Genomic DNA, 19,443 nt, shown 5'->3' on the forward strand with positions numbered 1-19,443 from the left:
GGGAGTGTGTTAGGCATCGGACTTTCACCTCTGTGTTTACATCCAACCTAAGTCTCTCTTCCAGCTATAAAGGATGTAAGGTGCAAGAGGTTGGACAATTGTGAATATTGAATAGGCATGGGTCTTTAGCAGAAACTGTCCCTTCATGGCAATTTTAGTTGGACCCAAGGATGGTTAATGTGGAAGGTGAGGAGAAATGTCACACCGGTAAAGAAGAGACTACTTTAGAAATGTGGCAGTTTAAGCGTGTCACATTAGGTCGATTAGCCCATGGTAAATGCGTGAGGTTATGGGGATAGGGGGGTGGGCTACATAAGATGCTCTGTCAGAGAGCTGATGCGGACTCAATGGGCCGAATGGCCTCCTTCTGCACTGCAAGGATTCTATGGGATTCTATAAAGTGGTAAAGAAGACATACTTTGTTAACTGAGGCATAAAATATAAGAGATGGGGAGTTGCTTAAACTGCGTGAAACTATTGCTCCAACACAGCTAGAGTACTGTATAAAATTCTGGTCACCACGTTACAGGAATAAGTGATCACATTAGACAAGGACAGAGGAGATTTATGACGATCTTGCCAGAAATGAAGAATTTTAGCTGTGAGGAAAGATTGGATAAGCTGGGGTTGTTTTCCTTGGTACAGAGGAGGCTGAGCGGAGATTTAATTGAGGTGAAAAAATTAGGAGGGGCCTAGAAAGAGTGAATAAGAAAGATCTGTTTCCCTTAGCAGCGAATAACTGGGAATGTGGATTTAAAGTGATTGGTAAAAGAATTAGAGGAGAAATTGTTTTACACAGAAGATGGTGGAGGTGTGGAATTCACTGCCTGAAAGGACAAAAGATGCAGAAACCCTCATCATATTAAAAAAGATTTGGATGAGCACTTGAAGGGTCATAACCTATAGGGTACAGACCAAAAGCTGGAGTGTGGGATTATGATAGATATCTCTTATCCAGCCAGCACAGACATAATGGGCCAAATGGCCTCCTTCTACACCAAAAATCATAGAATCATGGAATCCCTACAGTGCAGAAGAAGGCTATTCGGCCCATCGAGTCTGTACCGACCACAATCCCACCCAAGCCCTATTCCCATAACCCTCATTTACCCTGCTAATTTCCCTGACACTAGGGTCAATTTAGCATCGCCAATCAACCTAACCCGCACATCTTTGGACTGTGGGAAGAAACCGGAGCACCCGGAGGAAACCCACGCAGAGAGAAAATGTAAACTCCACACAGTCACCCGAGGCCGGAATTGAACCTGGGTCCCTGACGCTGTGAGGCAGCAGTGCTAACCACTGTGCCACCCTATCTTACATGTTTCTGTGTGTTTCTGATGTGAAGAATACTTCAGAGTTGGAAATTGTTATTATCAATCTTCTCATTCTCACTTAATCTCACCCCCTTTATAGATTTATGCATTGAGAGATTCAAGGTTTCCAAAATTTAATATGCTGAATATCAGACAATGTCTAACATCAAGTTTATGGACAAAATATTGCTTTTGAAACAGATTCTTACACTGAAAGAACCTTAAACCATTTTAGGAATAAAATTGATAGGTAGCTTTTGGCAAATGATGATGAAACACTGCTTCGGCCTGTTGTTTAGAATATGAGATCAATTGGAAAACTTACCATAGAGGTATTGGACCAGTTAGCTGAGATGGGTAAGAGTGTAGTCTATAATGACACTGACAGCATGGGTTCAGTTCCTGTTCCGGCTGAAGTGATTCTTGGGATTTGTCTCTTCTGCTTACCCCAATGTGATATCATGGTATGATTGAGCTTAGAATAGTCAGCTTTAGACAACAAGAACACCATAGAGTGAGAGAGAGCAGATTTCACCTGGCATTGATAATGGTCATTGTTGGTACTACCAATGGGAGACCAGTTGGTTACAACCACATACACTCAGAGAATCCCTACAGTGCAGAAGGAGGCCATTTGGCCCATCAAGCCTGCACTGACCACAATCACACCCAGGCCATATCCCCTTAACCCCATCTACTTACACTGCTAGTCCCCCTAACACTAAGGGACAATTTAGCATGGCCAATCAACCTAACCTGCATATCTTTGGACTGTGGGAGGAAATCAGAGCACCCGGAGGAAAGCCACGCAGACACGGGGAGAATGTGCAAACTCCACACAGTGACCCGAGGCCAGAATTGAACCCAGGACCCTGGTGCTATGAGGCAGCAGTGCTAACCACTGTGCCACCATGCCGCCCTCCTGGGGTTAAATACTTTATTATGAATAATTCTCCTGGTGGTCTGGCAGGTAAAGGCATGTTCATAAAGACTAGAAGATCTCCAGTTTGACTCTTGATCCATATTGAATTATCTGATTTCAGTTGGGTCGACAGTTCTGATTGCAACAATTGATTTCAGCACCCCTGGGCTAGGAAAGGGAGATGTTATCTGTGATTTACATTACTGGTGTTACCAGTGATTCCTGCTAGAACGTCCACATGTGTGGATGTTTGACAAGGCTGGATATGGCTGGATAGCAAAATAGTTCAATGAATCTCATCAGTTGGCCTTACACATGAAGAATCAGTAGATGAGTCAGGTACCAGAAAGGCTGTGATTACTTGTGTGTTTCTGCTCCAGCAAGAGTTAAGATTTGCAGAAGAAAAAGAGGAAAGATACAAACCCACTCCCAAGAAGTCATAAAGACGGATTTTGCAGCCTCCCTTAAAAGCGCAGAGAGTTTCTTTAATCAATGGAGGAGGAAGGAAGGGCCATTTTCAATTTCCAGGCTGTGCTGGGTTAACTGATCGTAACTGGTGTCAGCACCCCCGGGTTACAAGAAGGAAAATCAGCCTGCGTTCCCATCACTAATTGGTGCTCAGTAATGGCAGCACAGGTAGCTGAACGCAAACACGGATAAAGAATAAAGAACAAAGAACAAAGAACAATACAGCACAGGAACAGGCCCTTCGGCCCTCCAAGCCCGTGCCGCTCCCTGGTCCAAACTAGACCATTCTTTTGTATCCCTCCACTCCCACTCCGTTCATATGGCTATCTAGATAAAAGTCTTAAACGTTCCCAGTGTGTCCGCCTCCACCACCTTGCCTGGCAGCGCATTCCAGGCCCCCACCACCCTCTGTGTAAAATATGTCCTTCTGATATCTGTGTTAAACCTCCCCCCCTTCACCTTGAACCTATGACCCCCCGTGAACGTCACCACCGACCTGGGGAAAAGCTTCCCACCGTTCACCCTATCTATGCCTTTCATAATTTTATACACCTCTATTAAGTCTCCCCTCATCCTCCGTCTTTCCAGGGAGAACAACCCCAGTTTACCCAATCTCTCCTCATAACTAAGCCCCTCCATACTAGGCAACATCCTGGTAAACCTCCTCTGTACTCTCTCCAAAGCCTCCACATCCTTCTGGTAGTGTGGCGACCAGAACTGGACGCAGTATTCCAAATGCGGCCGAACCAACGTTCTATACATCTGCAACATCAGACCCCAACTTTTATACTCTATGCCCCGTCCTATAAAGGCAAGCATGCCATATGCCTTCTTCACCACCTTCTCCACCTGTGACGTCACCTTCAAGGATCTGTGGAGTTGCACACCCAGGTCCCTCTGTGTATCTACACCCTTTATGGTTCTGCCATTTATCGTATAGCTCCTCCCTACATTATTTCTACCAAAATGGATCACTTCGCATTTATCAGGATTGAACTCCATCTGCCATTTCTTTGCCCAAATTTCCAGCCTATCTATATCCTTCTGTAGCCTCTGACAATGCTCCTCACTATCTGCAAGTCCTGCCAATTTTGTGTCGTCCGCAAACTTACTGATCACCCCAGTTACACCTTCGTCCAGATCGTTTATATAAATCACAAACAGCACAGGTCCCAATACAGAGCCCTGCGGAACACCACTAGTCACAGGCCTCCAGCTGGAAAAAGACCCTTCCACTACCACCCTCTGTCTTCTGTGACCAAGCCAGTTCTCCACCCATCTAGCCACCTCCCCCTTTATCCCATGAGATCCAACCTTTTTCACCAGTCAGAGGCAGTGTCCCATGAGGGACTTTGTCAAACGCTTTACTAAAGTCCATATAGACGACATCCACGGCCCTTCCCTCGTCAACCATTCTAGTCACTTCTTCAAAAAACTCCACCATGTTAGTGAAGCATGACCTCCCTCTCACAAAACCATGCTGACTATCGTTAATGAGTTTATTCCTTTCTAAATGCGCATACGTCCTATCTCTCAGAATCTTCTCCAACAACTTCCCCACCACGGACGTCAAGCTCACTGGCCTATAATTACCCGGGTTATCCTTCCTACCCTTCTTAAATAACGGGACCACATTAGCTATCCTCCAATGGATGTGATAAACATTTTGTTTAGAAACCTGCTGAGAATCAACGTTCACAAATGATAGGGCCACTTGGTTAAGGTTTTCGAGAGCATGGGAACATACAAATTAGGAGCAGGAGTGGCCTCTCAACTCTGTGCTACCATTCAATAAGGTCATAGCTGATCTGATTGTGGTCTCAAATTCAGATTCTGCCTATCCCTGATAATCTGTGATGCCCTTGTTTGTCAAGAATCTATCTATCTCTGCCTTAAAAATATTCAATGACTCTGCCTCCAACACTCTCTGGGGAAGAGAGTTCTAAAGATTTGATTTGATTTGATTTGACCCTCAGAGAGAAAAGTTCTTCTCACCTCCGTCTTAAATGGGAGACCCCTTATTTTTAAACTGTATCTCACTAGTTCTAGTCTCTCCCACAAGACAAACATCCTTTCAGCAACCACCCTGTCAAGTCCACCCTGTCAACAAGAAAATGGACCCAAATCAGATAAAAACAACACATGACGTTTAAATATAACAACGTCAATTGTTGTTATATTTCAGGATCTTGGATGTTTCCATAAGATCACCTCTCAATCTTCTAAACTCCAGTGGATATAGGCCTAACCTGTCTAACCTTTCTTCATAAGATAACTTTCCCACCCCAATCCCAGATATCCGTCACCCGAGCCGTTTCTGAACCACTTCTTGTGTATTATATCCATTCTTGAATAAGGAGACCAAAACTGTTCCCAGTGTTCCAGATGTGGTCTCACCAACACCCTGTACAACTGCAACAAAACATTCCAACTTTTATATTCCATTCCCCTAGCAATAAACAACATTCCAGCATGACAGAGCCACACTGAGAGAAGGGGAGGAAAGAATATTTTTCTTTGAACTTCCGCTAAAAAGAAATCATATTTAAAAGAAAATCATGTGACACTTACACCACGACACTACCATTGATTAATTTGTGGGTAATGTAAATGACATAATCTTTTACAGAATTGTTTCCCCTGGATCGCCAGAGGCAGTGTCCCTGAACTATACCCCTGGTTGCATTGCCTGGCGAGCATTCTGCCCATGGGAGTGTTCTAAACCTTGCCCACCCAAACAGGGCAGCAATGTAAGGCCCAAGTTGAAGGCTGATTCTGACCTTGGCAAGTCACTGGGAAGGGTCTAAAGCCAGATGTGGAAGTTGGGTAATTGTGACCTTTGGACAGTTGTACGTGTGCAAGCTTGCAATGTGGAGTTGTTCCTAATGTGCCACATTTTAGGTAGAGTGGGTTCCGGAGCAATGGAGATCCCACCATCTAACTCCACTACTTCACTCCTATATTCAAAATGTGTCATTTGTTGCCTTGCAGCAAGATACATGACCTCATTGTAGTGACCTCATTATAGTGGCAAAGGGCTAGTAAAATCCCTCAGCCAAATCATTAGATTTGATGCTACACTTTTTTTTATTTCTGTGGGGTGATTTATTGAGTGTAGATACAGATAGAAACATAGAAAATCGATTCACATTGTCGCAGTACCTGGCTTCAAATGTGTATAGGTAACCAATTATGTGCCATGTATATTGGTTTACTAATAATATACTAAGTGCCCCTATCAAAAAAGAATAATGAATAATAGCATGGTGGCACAGTGGTTAGCACTGCTGTCTCGCAGTGCCAGGGATCCAGGTTTGATTCCTGGCTTGGGTCACTGTCTGTGTGGAGTCTGCATGTTCTCCCCGTGTCCGCGTGGGTTTTCTCCAGGTTCTCCGGTTTCCTCCCACAGTCTGAAAGACGTGCTGGTTAGGTGCATCGACCCAAACAGGCGCCAGAGTGTAACGACTAGGGGATTTTCACTGCAATTTCATTGCAGTGTTAATGTAAGCCGACTTGTGACACGAAGAAATAAACTGTGAAAACAAAACTTTTTTTAAAAATCAGAGAAGAATTGCAAAGCACGAATCTCACTAACTGGGGCTCAGAACCTATCTAAACAGTGAGAGTTAAACTGTCCATAACCTATCTGAATCCCAAAATTAAATTACAGCATCGAAGGTGCTATATTTTTACTGAGTTAAACTGAGAGAACAGCAACAATTAATGTTGTTATATTTAAACTTCTTGTGTTGTTTTTATCTGATTTGGGTCCATTTTCTTGCTGACAGTAACTCTCTGTGCAGACGACAGCAGTCAGTGTACTCCATGTTATTGAAGTGTGATTATGTATAGACAGAATTATAAACTGCTGTCCCATTGCTGCATAATGTTATTTTTTTTAAATCAACTATTTTCTTATAATCAACAAATAATGATGGCATATTTGTCTACTTTGCATCCTGTTCTGCATAACCATTTAGTTAAACATTTAAAGAAACTTCACCGAAGGGATTGTCAAGAAGTACAACTTGTGGTTGCAAACATTTCAACCAGGTGTGTTTGCTGTAGGAGTTATGATATTTCATGTGATGTCGGCTGGTTGGTTTCTCTGCACCTAATCATTCAAAGACTCATCAATAATGACTTGCGTTTCTTACTATAAAGGCGCCATATAAACGTTAATTGTTGTTATAGGGGCCTGTTATCTCTTCCGTGGGCACAAATAGGAAGTTAGAATGAGAAAGCGCCTGTCCCTTGATCTTAAATTGTCCTCAAATTTCCTCTGAATCTCATTGGAATAAGACCGGGTATAAAACCGGCATAAATCAATGTGAACAATGGGTGCCCCTAAAGAGTGTTAAACATAGGAACATAGGAATTTGGGGCAGAAGAAGGCAAATTCAGCCCTTCGAGCCTGCTCCGCCACTCAATCAGATCATGACTGATCTTTCCCTGGTCTCCCCACCTGTTACCCACATTCCTTTATCCTTTTCTTTATCAGAAATATATCTATCTCCTTCTTGAAACCATTCAACAATGCAGGCTCCACCGCGCTATGGGGCAGCGAGTTCCACAAATTCACCACCCTCTGCGAGGAATAGTTCCTCCTCATCTCAGGTTTAAATCTACCACCTCTCAACCTATACCTGTGACCTCTGGTTTTAAATTGCCCCATAAGAGGAAACATTTGGTCTACATTTACTTTATCAATCCCTTTTAAAATTTTATATACCTCGATCAGATCCCCTCTCATCCTTCTAAACTCCAGTATCAGCCCAAACTGTTTAATCTCTCCTCATACATCAACCCTTTAATTCCCAGAATTAACCTGGTGAACCTCCCCTGAACTGCCTCCAATGCCACCACATTCATCCTCAAATAAGGAAACCAAAACTGGAGACAATAATCCAGATGTGGTCTCACCAACACCCTATATAATTGCAATTATACTTCTCTACTTTTATATTCCAGTTCCTTTGCAATAAATGCCAACATCCCATTTGCCTTTTTTATTACATGCTGCACCTGCGTACCGACTTTCTGCGATTCATGAACATAGACACCCAGATCCCTCTGCCCAGACACATTTTGAATCTGTTTTCCATTTAGGTAATAATTTGCCTTTCTATTTTTTTCTGCCAAAATGGACAACCTCACACTTATCCACATTAAACTCCATCTGCCAAACTTTGACCCAAAATCTTTATATCCCTTTCACTGCCTGCTTTCCCATCTATTTTAGTATCATCCACAAATGTTGCTGTGCTACACTCTGTCCTTGCTTGCAAATCATTTATATAGATCGTAAACAGTTGAGGTCCGAGGACTGACCTTTGTGGCACCCCGCTGGTAACATTTCACCAGCCAGAGAAGGACCCATTTATCCTGGCTCTCTGATTTCTGTCAGTCAGCCAATCTTCAATCCAGAATTTCACTCCCAATCCCCTGGGATCTCACCTTCTGGATCAGTCAGTTAAACCAATTCCATAAATTTCATCTTTAAGTGGGGTAATGTGAGGTTCAACCCATTTAACCGGCGTTGGTGCATATCAGACTATGCCAAAGAACCTAAAATGAGAAGAGCTTTCAATTCTCAATTGAGCTTTGACAAAGGGTCACCTGGACTCGAAACGTCAGCTCTTTTCTCTCCTTACAGATGCTGCCAGACCTGCTGAGATTTTCCAGCATTTTCTCTTTTGCTTTCAATTCTCAACGCTGCTGATACATGTCACTAAACCAAACAGAACAGATCTGAGCTAGAATAATTATTTTAAATATAAATGCAATACAACACCGGGAAAAAAGTCTCTTTGCTGTGAATGTGGTCGGAATATGAAGAGTCCAGAACAAGCGCACAGTATCCCGGAGTATCGGGGCAACTGAGGGTGGAGACAGATACCTGGGCGGAGATACGTCCAAGCAAAGGCGTGAAGGTAGAGGCGGAAATTTGAACGCATTGTAGTTACGCGCGTAACTCAGTTAGACCCAATTTCATTTTTTAAAGGATGTTTATTCGATTTGCACCCTGGATGCTCCTGTCTCTGGACACACAGAGGAAATTGCAGGGAGCTTATCTGTAGCACCAGCCTATATGCTTGACTTTTTTTAAAAAGTTATTAAGTTGCTTCCGTATTCTTTGTCAATTTATCCTGCGATTTAGGGCGAGATGTATCCACACAATTACAATGCTTAAATGTTGATACTCCAATGCTTTCAAACAAAGAGGTTGACATTTGAATGCACTCGGTCACGAAAGACTTGGTGATGAGTTGTTGGTGGTGGGGGGGGGGGGTTGCTGGCGGGTTGTGTGGGGCTGGGGGGCGGGGGGGCGAGGTTACCTGGCAATTGTGAGAAATAATAAAGAAAGTTTTATAACCTAGTCGTTCCTTATTGTGGCGGGGTGGCAGGCAAGGGGTGAGTGTTCAATTTCTCACTTTCTCCAGGGACTGTGGAATGAGTTTAATCTAATCTAAGAGAGAGTGTGTGTGTGTGCCTGGCTTTTCTCTCCCTCTCTCTCTCCCCCCTCTCTGGAGTGTGGGAATAGAAGTGAGAGGCAAGAGCACTGAATGCAGCTTCCTGAGCCAGGAGCAGTGGGGAGCCGCTTAGATGCCACTGATCCGAAGCCAGTGAATATAAAGGGGATTAAGAAATGTTCTTACTTGCAATTCACGGAGATGCACCCTGTTGAACCGTCTGTAATATTTCAAACCCCATTTTGGAGGAGGGGGGAAGAAAAGTAGAGCTCAATTCATTGTTGTCAGGACCCTGCTACTTTTTCCTTCCTTTTGTTTGAAACGGCGGCGCCTTCTCTGTGTGTGTGTGAAAGTCTGTTGTATCTGTTTTAACTTTGCAACATTTACACAGCCCGGGTGTAGCAATGTATCCATTCCCATTGTAACTCGTGGGTCTGCTGAAAGGGCTGTTTACAACCCCCCCCCCCCCCTCCTCGCCAGACAGCTGTTTACTAACCACATTTACTCTTTTTTTTTAACAAGGTGACATTTAATATAAAACAACATTTCGCCAACCACCTCGGCTAATGCTAGGCTCCAAAGTCCTGCACGCTTGGAAAGCCAACTTAAGTTTAAGCAAAAAAAAATACACCCGTTGTAGAATGTTAAACTACACACGAATTAAAGATTCCTTTTCGCACCCTAGATTTCCATTCATCCAAAATTTTCCCCTTGCAAAAAAAAGCAGCCGTCTTCTTCCCCCCCCCCCCCCCCATCCACGGTTAAATATGTAAATACAATGTCCAAAGTCATTCTTCAAAGGACACAAAAGAATAAAAGATCAGCGGTCGACAGCCATAAAATTCCTGCAATTCTCCGTAACGCCAGCCGCCGGGGGTCTGTCTCTGTCGGAGCGATCCAGCGGGGATCCTGCTATTTGCACAGGTTTCAAATTCGAACCCCCCCCCCACCCCCCAAAAAAATATCTTTTCAAGCCTCAAGCTTCAAAGAGCCTTTTCATTTATTAGCAATAGAATTATCTTAGTCAGTTGCTGATTTCTCTCTCTCTCTGCAGTAGGTAGGCAGCCGGTTGTTTTCCAGTTCAGCTGACTTGCTTAGATAGGAAGCTGTTAAAAAAAAAGATAAATACTCTGGGGGGATATGGAGCTTTGCAAACGTAACATTGCCTGAATAAATATGCCTTTGTTTGGAACCATAACAAAAGGCGACATTCAGGAACTTTTTTTCCCCCTCCAGAAGAGTGAGAATTTGGCAATTTTAAGATTTTGGCCAGGGCGAATTCTCTGATTAATAAACTTTCATAGTACATTTAATCCGAAGTGTGTTAAGTTTGCGATCACTTCTGGTCTTTGCTCTTGCTCGGGTGGGGAGGGAGGTTTAGTGTCAGTTCCAGTCTTTCAAACTTGTAGAAAAGTTAGAAGCTTGTGGCTGTGGGGAGTTCTGTGGGGGGATTTCGATTTTTTTTTCACACACTCCTTCTTGGTCGGTTTCACCCCATCCTTCCATTTAGGTCTGTCCGTCATCATGTGTTCGACCTCCGGTGAAGGGGGAATGCACTTTCGAGTAAGCAAGTGTCACCCCATCAGATTGGGAACTGCTCCGAGCTGGGAGGGAAGAAATATTCGCTTCTTTTTAAAATAAAAGTGGCGGAAATCCACCCAGTATAGGATGAATGGCAACGGCCCAAATGCTTGTTCGTTCGTTCTTTTGATGATCATCATCCTCCCCCCTCCCACCCGCCCTTTTTTGATGGGCTGCTCTTTTTTTCTGTTGCACAGACGATCCGCCCACTATTAGCTCACTTTGCAGTTGCCAGTCAGAGAGTAGTGTGTGTGTGTGTGTATACACTCAGTGTGTTTACTTCCTTTCTACCTGTGTCCCACTGTACTGCACACAAGAACCGCTCCGAAACAAGCCCTTCAAGTTAAAAGCGAGAGAGAGAGAGAAAATCGGTTGCTGGAGGAGGTTGCTGTTCGTGGGGTGAAGGGGGACTTGTTGTTTTTGGAGAGTTGAGAAAAGGAGGGGGTTTGTGACCAATCCTGAATACCACCACCCCCCCCCCCCCCAAACCCTCTGTACCCCAGTGGATTTCACCTTACTCAAGAGGAGAGGGCAACTTTACCCTCTCCAACTTTCAGCCAACAACTCAGAAGCTGTGATAGCCGCCTGGCCAAGTTTGGATATCTGGAAGAAATATTACCCCCCAAGAGACTGGATTGAGTGGCTGTTTTTTGTGTGTGGGGGGAAGACACAACTGAACATCCTGGCCAAGTTTGGATATATAGAAGAAATGTTACCCCCTAAGAGACTGGATTGAGTGGCTGATTTTATTTTTTTGTGTTGGGGGTGGCGGGGGGGGGCAACATCCTGGCCAAGTTTGGATATACAGAAGAAATATTACCCCCCAAGAGACTGGATTGGGTGGCTGATTTTATTGTGTGGGGGGCACAGCAGTCTGGCCAAGTTTGGATATACAGAAGAAATATTACCCCCCAAGAGACTGGATTGAGTGGATGATTTTTTTTTGTGTGGGGGGCACAGCAGTCTGGCCAAGTTTGGATATATAGAAAAAAGCATACCCCCCAAGAGTCTGGATTGAGTGGCTGTTTTTTTGGGGGGGTGGGAGGGAGGGAGGGTGGGGGTGAAGGAGACTGAAGTTTTTTTTAAGTTTTAATATGGGACTGTTGGAAAAAGTGAATTGCCTGTGTGCACTGAGCCTGTGTCTGAGTGTGTGCAGCCTGGCTATTAGCTCCATGGAGTCGGAGAGAGAGGGCAGGTGCCAGGCCATCGACATCCCCATGTGCCGGGACATTGGCTACAACATGACCCGCATGCCCAACCTGATGGGGCATGAGGACCAGCGGGAAGCGGCCATCAAGCTGCATGAGTTCGCCCCGCTGGTGGAATACGGCTGCCACATCCACCTCAAGTTCTTCCTGTGCTCGCTCTACGCCCCGATGTGCACCGAGCAAGTGTCCGCCGCCATCCCCGCCTGCCGGGTGATGTGTGAGCAAGCTCGCCTCAAGTGCTCGCCCATCATGGAGCAGTTCAGCTTCCGCTGGCCCGACTCGCTGGACTGCAGCAAGCTGCCCAACAAGAACGACCCCAACTTCCTCTGCATGGAGGCTCCCAGCAACGGCTCGGAGGAGCTGCCCCGCGGTGCCACCCTGCTGCCCCCCGTCTACCGGCCGCACCTGCGGGCGGGTGGCAGCCCCGACCTGGTGCTCCTGCCCCCGGACAGCCCCGGGCAGGGGGGCTGCGAGAACCAGGACAAGTTCCACCGGGTGGAGAAGAGCGCTTCGTGCGCCCCTCTCTGCTCGCCCCAGGTGGATGTGTACTGGGCGGCTCAGGACAAGAGGTTCGCCCTGCTCTGGATCGCCATCTGGGCGGTGCTGTGCTTCTTCTCCAGCTCCTTCACCGTCCTCACCTTCCTCATCGACCCCCAGCGCTTCAAGTACCCCGAGAGACCCATCATCTTCCTCTCCATGTGCTACTGCGTCTACTCGGTGGGCTACATCATCCGCCTGTTTGCTGGAGGGGATAGTATCGCCTGCGACCGGGACAACGGCCACCTCTATGTCATCCAGGAAGGGCTGGAGAGTACCGGCTGCACCATCGTCTTCCTGGTCCTCTACTACTTCGGCATGGCCAGTTCCCTCTGGTGGGTGATCCTCACCCTCACCTGGTTCCTGGCAGCTGGCAAGAAATGGGGGCACGAAGCCATCGAGGCCAACAGCAGCTACTTCCACCTGGCAGCTTGGGCACTGCCCGCCATCAAGACCATCACCATCCTGGTGATGAGGAGGGTAGCCGGGGATGAGCTGACTGGCATCTGCTATGTGGGCAGCATGGACGTGAACGCCCTCACCGGCTTCGTGCTCATCCCCCTGGCGTGCTACCTGGTCATCGGCACCTCCTTCATCCTGTCCGGCTTCGTGGCCCTCTTCCACATCAGGAGGGTAATGAAGACGGGCGGGGAGAACACGGACAAGTTGGAGAAGCTGATGGTGAGGATCGGCGTCTTCTCGGTGCTGTACACCGTTCCTGCCACCTGTGTTATCGCCTGCTACTTCTACGAGCGCCTCAACATGGACTACTGGAAGCTCTTGGCCACCCGGGAGAAGTGCAAAGCCGGTAACTATTCCCGAGCCCCGGACTGCACCATGAGTAGCTCCATCCCAGCCGTGGAGATCTTCATGGTTAAGATATTCATGCTGTTAGTGGTGGGCATCACCAGCGGCATGTGGATCTGGAGCTCCAAGACCCTTCAATCTTGGCAGAACATTTGCAGCCGGAGACTCCGAAGAAGGGTCCGCAGGAAACCCGCCAGCGTTATCACCAGCAGTGGCGGGGGCTCCTACGGCAAAGCCCAACCTCCCCTCAAAGCACACGGGAAATACGAGCCCGCACTCCCACCAACTTGTGTTTGAGATGATGGTGGCTTCAAATCTAAGGCTGGTCCCCCCATTCCCTTTCCCTCTTCCAACGCAGTTGGTGTACAGGGCGGGTCTGGAAAACAAAAAGTGGAGGTGGGGGGGGAACCTGCAGACAATGATTGCCTACAGTGAAAATGTTCAGGAGGAAGCCTTTCCATTTCTGACAACCATACTCTGGATGTTGATGTTCACAAAAAAAGGGTTAAACTATCTGAGGAACATCTCAAAACATTTTGAGCCCCAACTCATCAGAGATGTTTGTATGAGTGTATGTGTGTGTGTTCCCACAATCTGTGTTCTGCTGTCATTCCGGATGGACTAAAACAGTTCAATCGTCATATTTCACCAACTATTTACCTTTTTAACTTGAAGCTTTCCAGGATAAGTAGGGTCTCATCAAAAGGTTCAGTATTTGTGGATAAGCAATATTATGCCCAAAGGATGGGCAGTTTTAACAATGTGCAATAGTTTCTTTCTCTCTCTCCCTCCCTCTCTCTTTTCAACAATCCGCAGATAAAAGGCTTACAAAGAATCTCCTTCTGACAAAAGGACTTTGGAGGTATGGACGACACAAGTTCTTTAATGACACATTCTGCTTTTCAGATGGAAATCAGGCCAGTGTCAGACAAGTTGAACTGATTTGTAAACGGGCGATTCAAAGAGACCCACGAAGCTTATCGACTCGTCATATTGTAAAGCTAATTCTAGCCCTGAATAGATCAACAAGCACTAGATAAAACAAAAGAGTTCGGGAGCCCCTGTGATCGTCGTAGCTCTTCAGGTGCTTTGTGAAGCACACTGCGACCTCTGTACATACATGTAAAATATAATTGTCGTCAAGTTGGTCTATTTTATAAAAAAAATAAAATGTTTCTTTAGTTTGGCAAAAAAAAAATCTGCTGAATATGTGACAATTCTTAAGAAGGCCACGGCACGCTGTCTTTAAAAAAAAATAGGCCGTGCCCCCGGGATAAAATGCAGAGCTGTACCGCCTGCTAAACTTGATTTATTGCTGCTATATGAAGGCAGAATATTAAGGAAAGGGCAGGTCAGACCTGTTGTGAACAGCATTTGTGTGACGTTAGTTAATTAAAGTTGTAAATGAATGGGTGCCGCGGCGCTGTCCCATTTTATATTAACTGGAACATAATGCATACTTTAAAAAGGGGGATAGCGTTTGACTAAATATTGTAGTCAGCCCAGTTCTGAAGTCAATTAGGTGTTTATATTATTACCCTGAACGGGCTGCTTAGAGCAGGATTCACTAAACCAGCACCCACCAAACTGCCATTTCAAACAAAAACATTTATTAGGGTGAGAACCGGTTCCAAAACATTGCATGCTAATATATTCAGTCATAAAGCTTAAAACATCGATGTACAGCCATCTTTTAAAAAAATGTTCTCTAAGAATGGCAGTTTCTGAAGGCATAAATTGTCAGTTTAAAAGACAAATGTGCTTGAGTGAACTTTTGATTGTTTTACCCACTGGAAGGGGTTTACTGTGTTTTAACTGAAGTAGGTTGGCTGGCTGAGTGCTCCGCACAATGACACAGTAACACAACTCATGTATTATTATAATTGGATTTGCAACAAGGGAACGGTGAATGGTCGGCAAGAAACATCTTGATTTAATCTTCAGAAAGCGCAAAGCTCTGTGAAGTCCTTGTAATTAAAGAGCTGGCTTGTCGTATAATTCAACCCCAAAAAAAATTGGTTTAGAATACCAGAGTTGCAGAAGCTATCAGGTGAATGTTAGTAACAATCGGTGGTGACTCTTTGATTTAGACCTTGCCCCCTTTCAATGTGAGGCTTCCCACTTTGATGCAGGGAAATCAGAAATGGGAATCCCTGGTAAAAGGTGAGGGCAAAGAAACTGGCATTGCCAGATTTTCCCCAGAGCAGGAGGTTTGATGGAGTTATAGATAATATGCGGAGGAGATATCTGAATCTCCCATCAAATTCCTCCCCTCTCCCCCATCACACTTCACCAGAAACACTGTCTTTATATTCCCAGCCCGTGTAAATATATACATTGAACTTGACAAGGTGGTTGAATTGAATGAAAGGGACTGTTGTCAGAGTTTGTTTTGGGTCCTTTTTTTGCCTTCTAGTTTGTTTGGTTGAAATCAACTTATCTTACTCTGACCTATGACCTTTCAAAAATGTCGCTGTTTACACGGACGGTTTGGGGAAGAGGTACTTTTGTCGGAAGAGGTTCTGAAGTGGCCAGTGAACTTAAAAAAAACAGATCTGGATCAATTTTCCGACTAGTCCCACTAGTAAAGTTATAATTTTCAGCAGTGGTATGGCGGGGGGGGGGGGGGGGGGGGAAGGATTATCTTCACCGTTGCAGGGTGCGTTTGTCCTCCTCCAACTCCCAGTGAAACCTGCAGTCTTATTAATTATCTGTTTAATGATAACAAATTATGTACAGACTTTTAATGAGGCCAAAATCTGTTCCACGTTGCGTGCTGTAAACAGTCAGCTTTTTTTTGGAGGCCAATCATTGTGATTAGACAGTATTTCTGGTTCCTTTGATCAGACGTGACAGGCTCTGCAGATCTCTCCAGTCCTGTGGCCTGAAGGCTCAGAGCAACACCTGTTTGGAAATACAGATCTGCCAGAAGCCAGCTGCCTCCCTCCCAGCACTGCCAGATCCTGTCTTGAAAAAAAAACAACTTTTTTTTGGTGCAACTTCAAGCAGGTTTTCATTACCTCCACAAGCTGAGTGCTCCTTGTTTTAGGCAGTTTGCTGATTTACTAGCCCTGTTCCCATCTTGCACCAAGATCCAAATTTCGAAAACCAGCCGAATTAAAATTTTAACTGCAGACAATTGGTCTGACAGCAGAAAGGGAATCTTAAGCAGAATTCAATTCTTCCAGCTGTGCTTTGTAAGCAAATTCCAAAGAAAACAAGTTCGAACTTAAAGGACAGCCACGTACACAAATAAGTGGCAATCTATTTTTACTGGTACATAAATGTCCAGGTCTCTTGGGATAATTATAATGAAACAGATCATTGCATCAGCTGCAAGTGTCTGAAGTGCGATATAATTGCTGACAATCTTTATCCTTGCCCCCCAAAAGGTTTGCTGTCACTATGAAGACCATACCCCTTTAAGACAATAGCAGGCAATAGCTGCAAGTTTAATTTTTGGGACTAATCTCAATGAAGTTTGTGACAGTTATTGATGTGTTTTGCCCTGAATATAAAGAAAAAAACATTAAAATATATATTGTAAAAATCGCAATTCCAAGGCTTGGATCAAAAAGTGAAGGGATATCCACTTGAACTTGGTTTCTTTTTAACTTCATTGGTACTTGCGCCTTCAAACTTAAAAAACACGACAGCTTTCAACGTGAAAGTAGGTTTTAAAAATAGAATATCAGCACAAACAGCAACGAGGGCGGCACGGTGGCATGGTGGTCAGCACTGCTGCCTCACAGCGCAAGGGACCTGGGTTCAATTCCGGCCTCAGGTCACTGTCTGTGTGGAGTTTGCACATTCTCCCTGTGTCTATGTGGGTTTGCTCTGGGTGCTCCAGTTTCCTCCCACACTCCAAAGATGTGCAGGTTAGGTTGACTGGCCATGCTAAATTGCCACTTAGTGTCAGGAGGATTAGCTGGGTAAATACGAGGGGTTATGGAGATAGGGCTTGTATGGGATTGTCAGTGCAGGCTTGATGGGCCGAATGCCCTCCTTCTGCACTGTAGTGATTCTACGACTCAGTAACATATGTATACTTTAATATGGTAATTCCGCTAAATGTAATTTTTCAAATTACTACTACACCACGCTGCTAGGGAGAGATTGGAGCCTGAATTTTACCGCCCCTCCGGCACGGGAATCGGAGCGGGCAAGGGGCGGGCAATGGGTAGGTCTGTTGACCTTGGGCGGGATTTTATGGTTTCAGGATGGGCAAGGCCGTAAAATCCCGCCCTGCCAAATTAACCTCATTGAAGATTAAATGGCGTCAAAATAAAGTAAAAGTGAAATCAAATTCTAATTTTCAGCTCACTCTCTGATTCGGTGGTTCTTCAGGACAGGTCTAGTTAATATTTTCATTTACCACCAGTGTGGACAGGGGATGTTTATTGCCCAGTTCTGGATGCTCTGAAAATACGACCATTCTTTAGGCCACATTCGCAGGCACTGAGAGTTAACTGCACAAAATGGGACAAGAAACACCCGGGCTGTATCAAATAGAGGATTAAGGTTCCCTTTCCTAAAGGACATTATTAGTGCACCAGTTGGACTCTCATTGTTATGCTTGTCGGCTGCCAGACTAGAAATTACTCAATTTAGTAAACTCAGTTTAACAGTTTGAACTCCTAACCTCAGGGTCTACTCCAGTACTGTAACTAATATGCTACCAGATGGAGAATAAATATTGCTGAGTTTCATTGTCTTTTCAGCTCCCGTGTGTTCTTTGTGTAGCTTATGTCTTTTTGTGTTCTCCATCTCTGTTGGTGAAGGTGATTAATGCAATGGTGCATTGCACTGTATGCTGATTTCCTTCCATTATATCAGCTAATTGGACAGTGCTGCTGTGTAAGACTAGGTAGTGAATGTCAGCAGATTATTTAGCCTTGTGGACTGTTGTTCTGAGGCAAGCCCTATCTTCCTTAATGGCCATAAACACAGTATCCTATAGGGATAATCTAGACAGCAAACCATGCTTGTTTTCTTAAAGTTTAATGTTTATTTATTAATGTCACAAGTAGGCTTACATTAACATCGCAATGAGGTTACTGTGAAAATCCCCTAGTCGCCACACTCTGGCGCCTGTTCGGGTACACTGAGGGAGAATTTAGCATGGCCAATGTGCCTAACCAGCTCATCTTTCTGACTTTGGGAGGAAACCCACACAGACACGGGGAGAACATGCAGAATCTGGGCAGGCAATGACCCAAGCCAGGAATCGAACCCGGGTCCCCGGCGTTGCGCCAGCAGTGATAACCATGTCAACTTCTCCCTGCCACCCCTGCATCGCTGTCACCCATCATCTTCTACCCTGCCTAACTTAGGGACCGTAACCTACTCCGATTATCACTCCATTGCTGACCCTGGGACTTCGCCGGTTTGACTCAGAAGAAGAGTCCCCAAGGCCAAATTATCTGCTGAGATTCACTGTCTAGATTTATACACCAGAGACGTCCAATTAGCTGACATGATGGAAGGAAATTGACATTCAGGATAGTGCGCTGAATCCTCTACACCAATAAAGATGTGAGAATTAAAAGAAATACCGGCGTTCGATAAAACAATATTTGAGAGCTGGAAACACAATCATGAATGACTTTCTAACACTGCAAGTAGCAGTTAGTATATTGCATCCGTCAAATCACATTGGAGAAATGGATGAAGGTTCACTGTTGGATTCACAGTAATCAGCAACAGGTCAATGTTCTTGCATCGGTTAACCCAGCTTCTCTCTTCACAGACACTGCCTGACCTGCTGAGTGTTTGCAGCATTTTTTGCTTTTTCAGATTTCAAGCATCCATGATATTTTGGGTCTTTGTGACAGCCACAAATTTATTCCTGTTCTCAGCTACTCGGTCGTTTATTCTGATTGGATTGGCGCTGACAAATATTGTGCAATTTTGTCAATTTTTCAGAAGCTTGAAACTTTATTATAAACCGCAAAACGAGTTTACTTTTCAACATTGAACCATGGGCAGTGGTACTCTCAGTAGAACAGATGTGGACCTGCCACGCAATAAAGGTTACTGCATGGCTTTTCTTATTTGCTTTAATTTTAATTGATTTTTAAAATCTACTGCTAAGCATTTACTCACATCAGGTTATACTTAGTGCTGCTGGC

The 19,443-nt window shown here is 45.0% G+C and overlaps 1 protein-coding gene across 1 annotated transcript; it reads left to right on the plus strand.

Annotated features, from left to right (window-relative positions):
- Positions 1–11,842: 11,842 nt before the first annotated feature.
- On the plus strand, positions 11,843–14,494 carry LOC144503151 (frizzled-10-B-like). Its single transcript, XM_078227660.1, has one exon. The coding sequence runs from the start codon at positions 11,855–11,857 to the stop codon at positions 13,607–13,609; it is 1,755 nt and encodes a 584-aa protein (XP_078083786.1). The 5' UTR covers positions 11,843–11,854; the 3' UTR covers positions 13,610–14,494.
- Positions 14,495–19,443: the final 4,949 nt, after the last annotated feature.

Source organism: Mustelus asterias, chromosome 13 (genome assembly GCF_964213995.1).
Source record: "Mustelus asterias chromosome 13, sMusAst1.hap1.1, whole genome shotgun sequence".
In the NCBI taxonomy this organism is placed as follows: domain Eukaryota; kingdom Metazoa; phylum Chordata; class Chondrichthyes; order Carcharhiniformes; family Triakidae; genus Mustelus; species Mustelus asterias.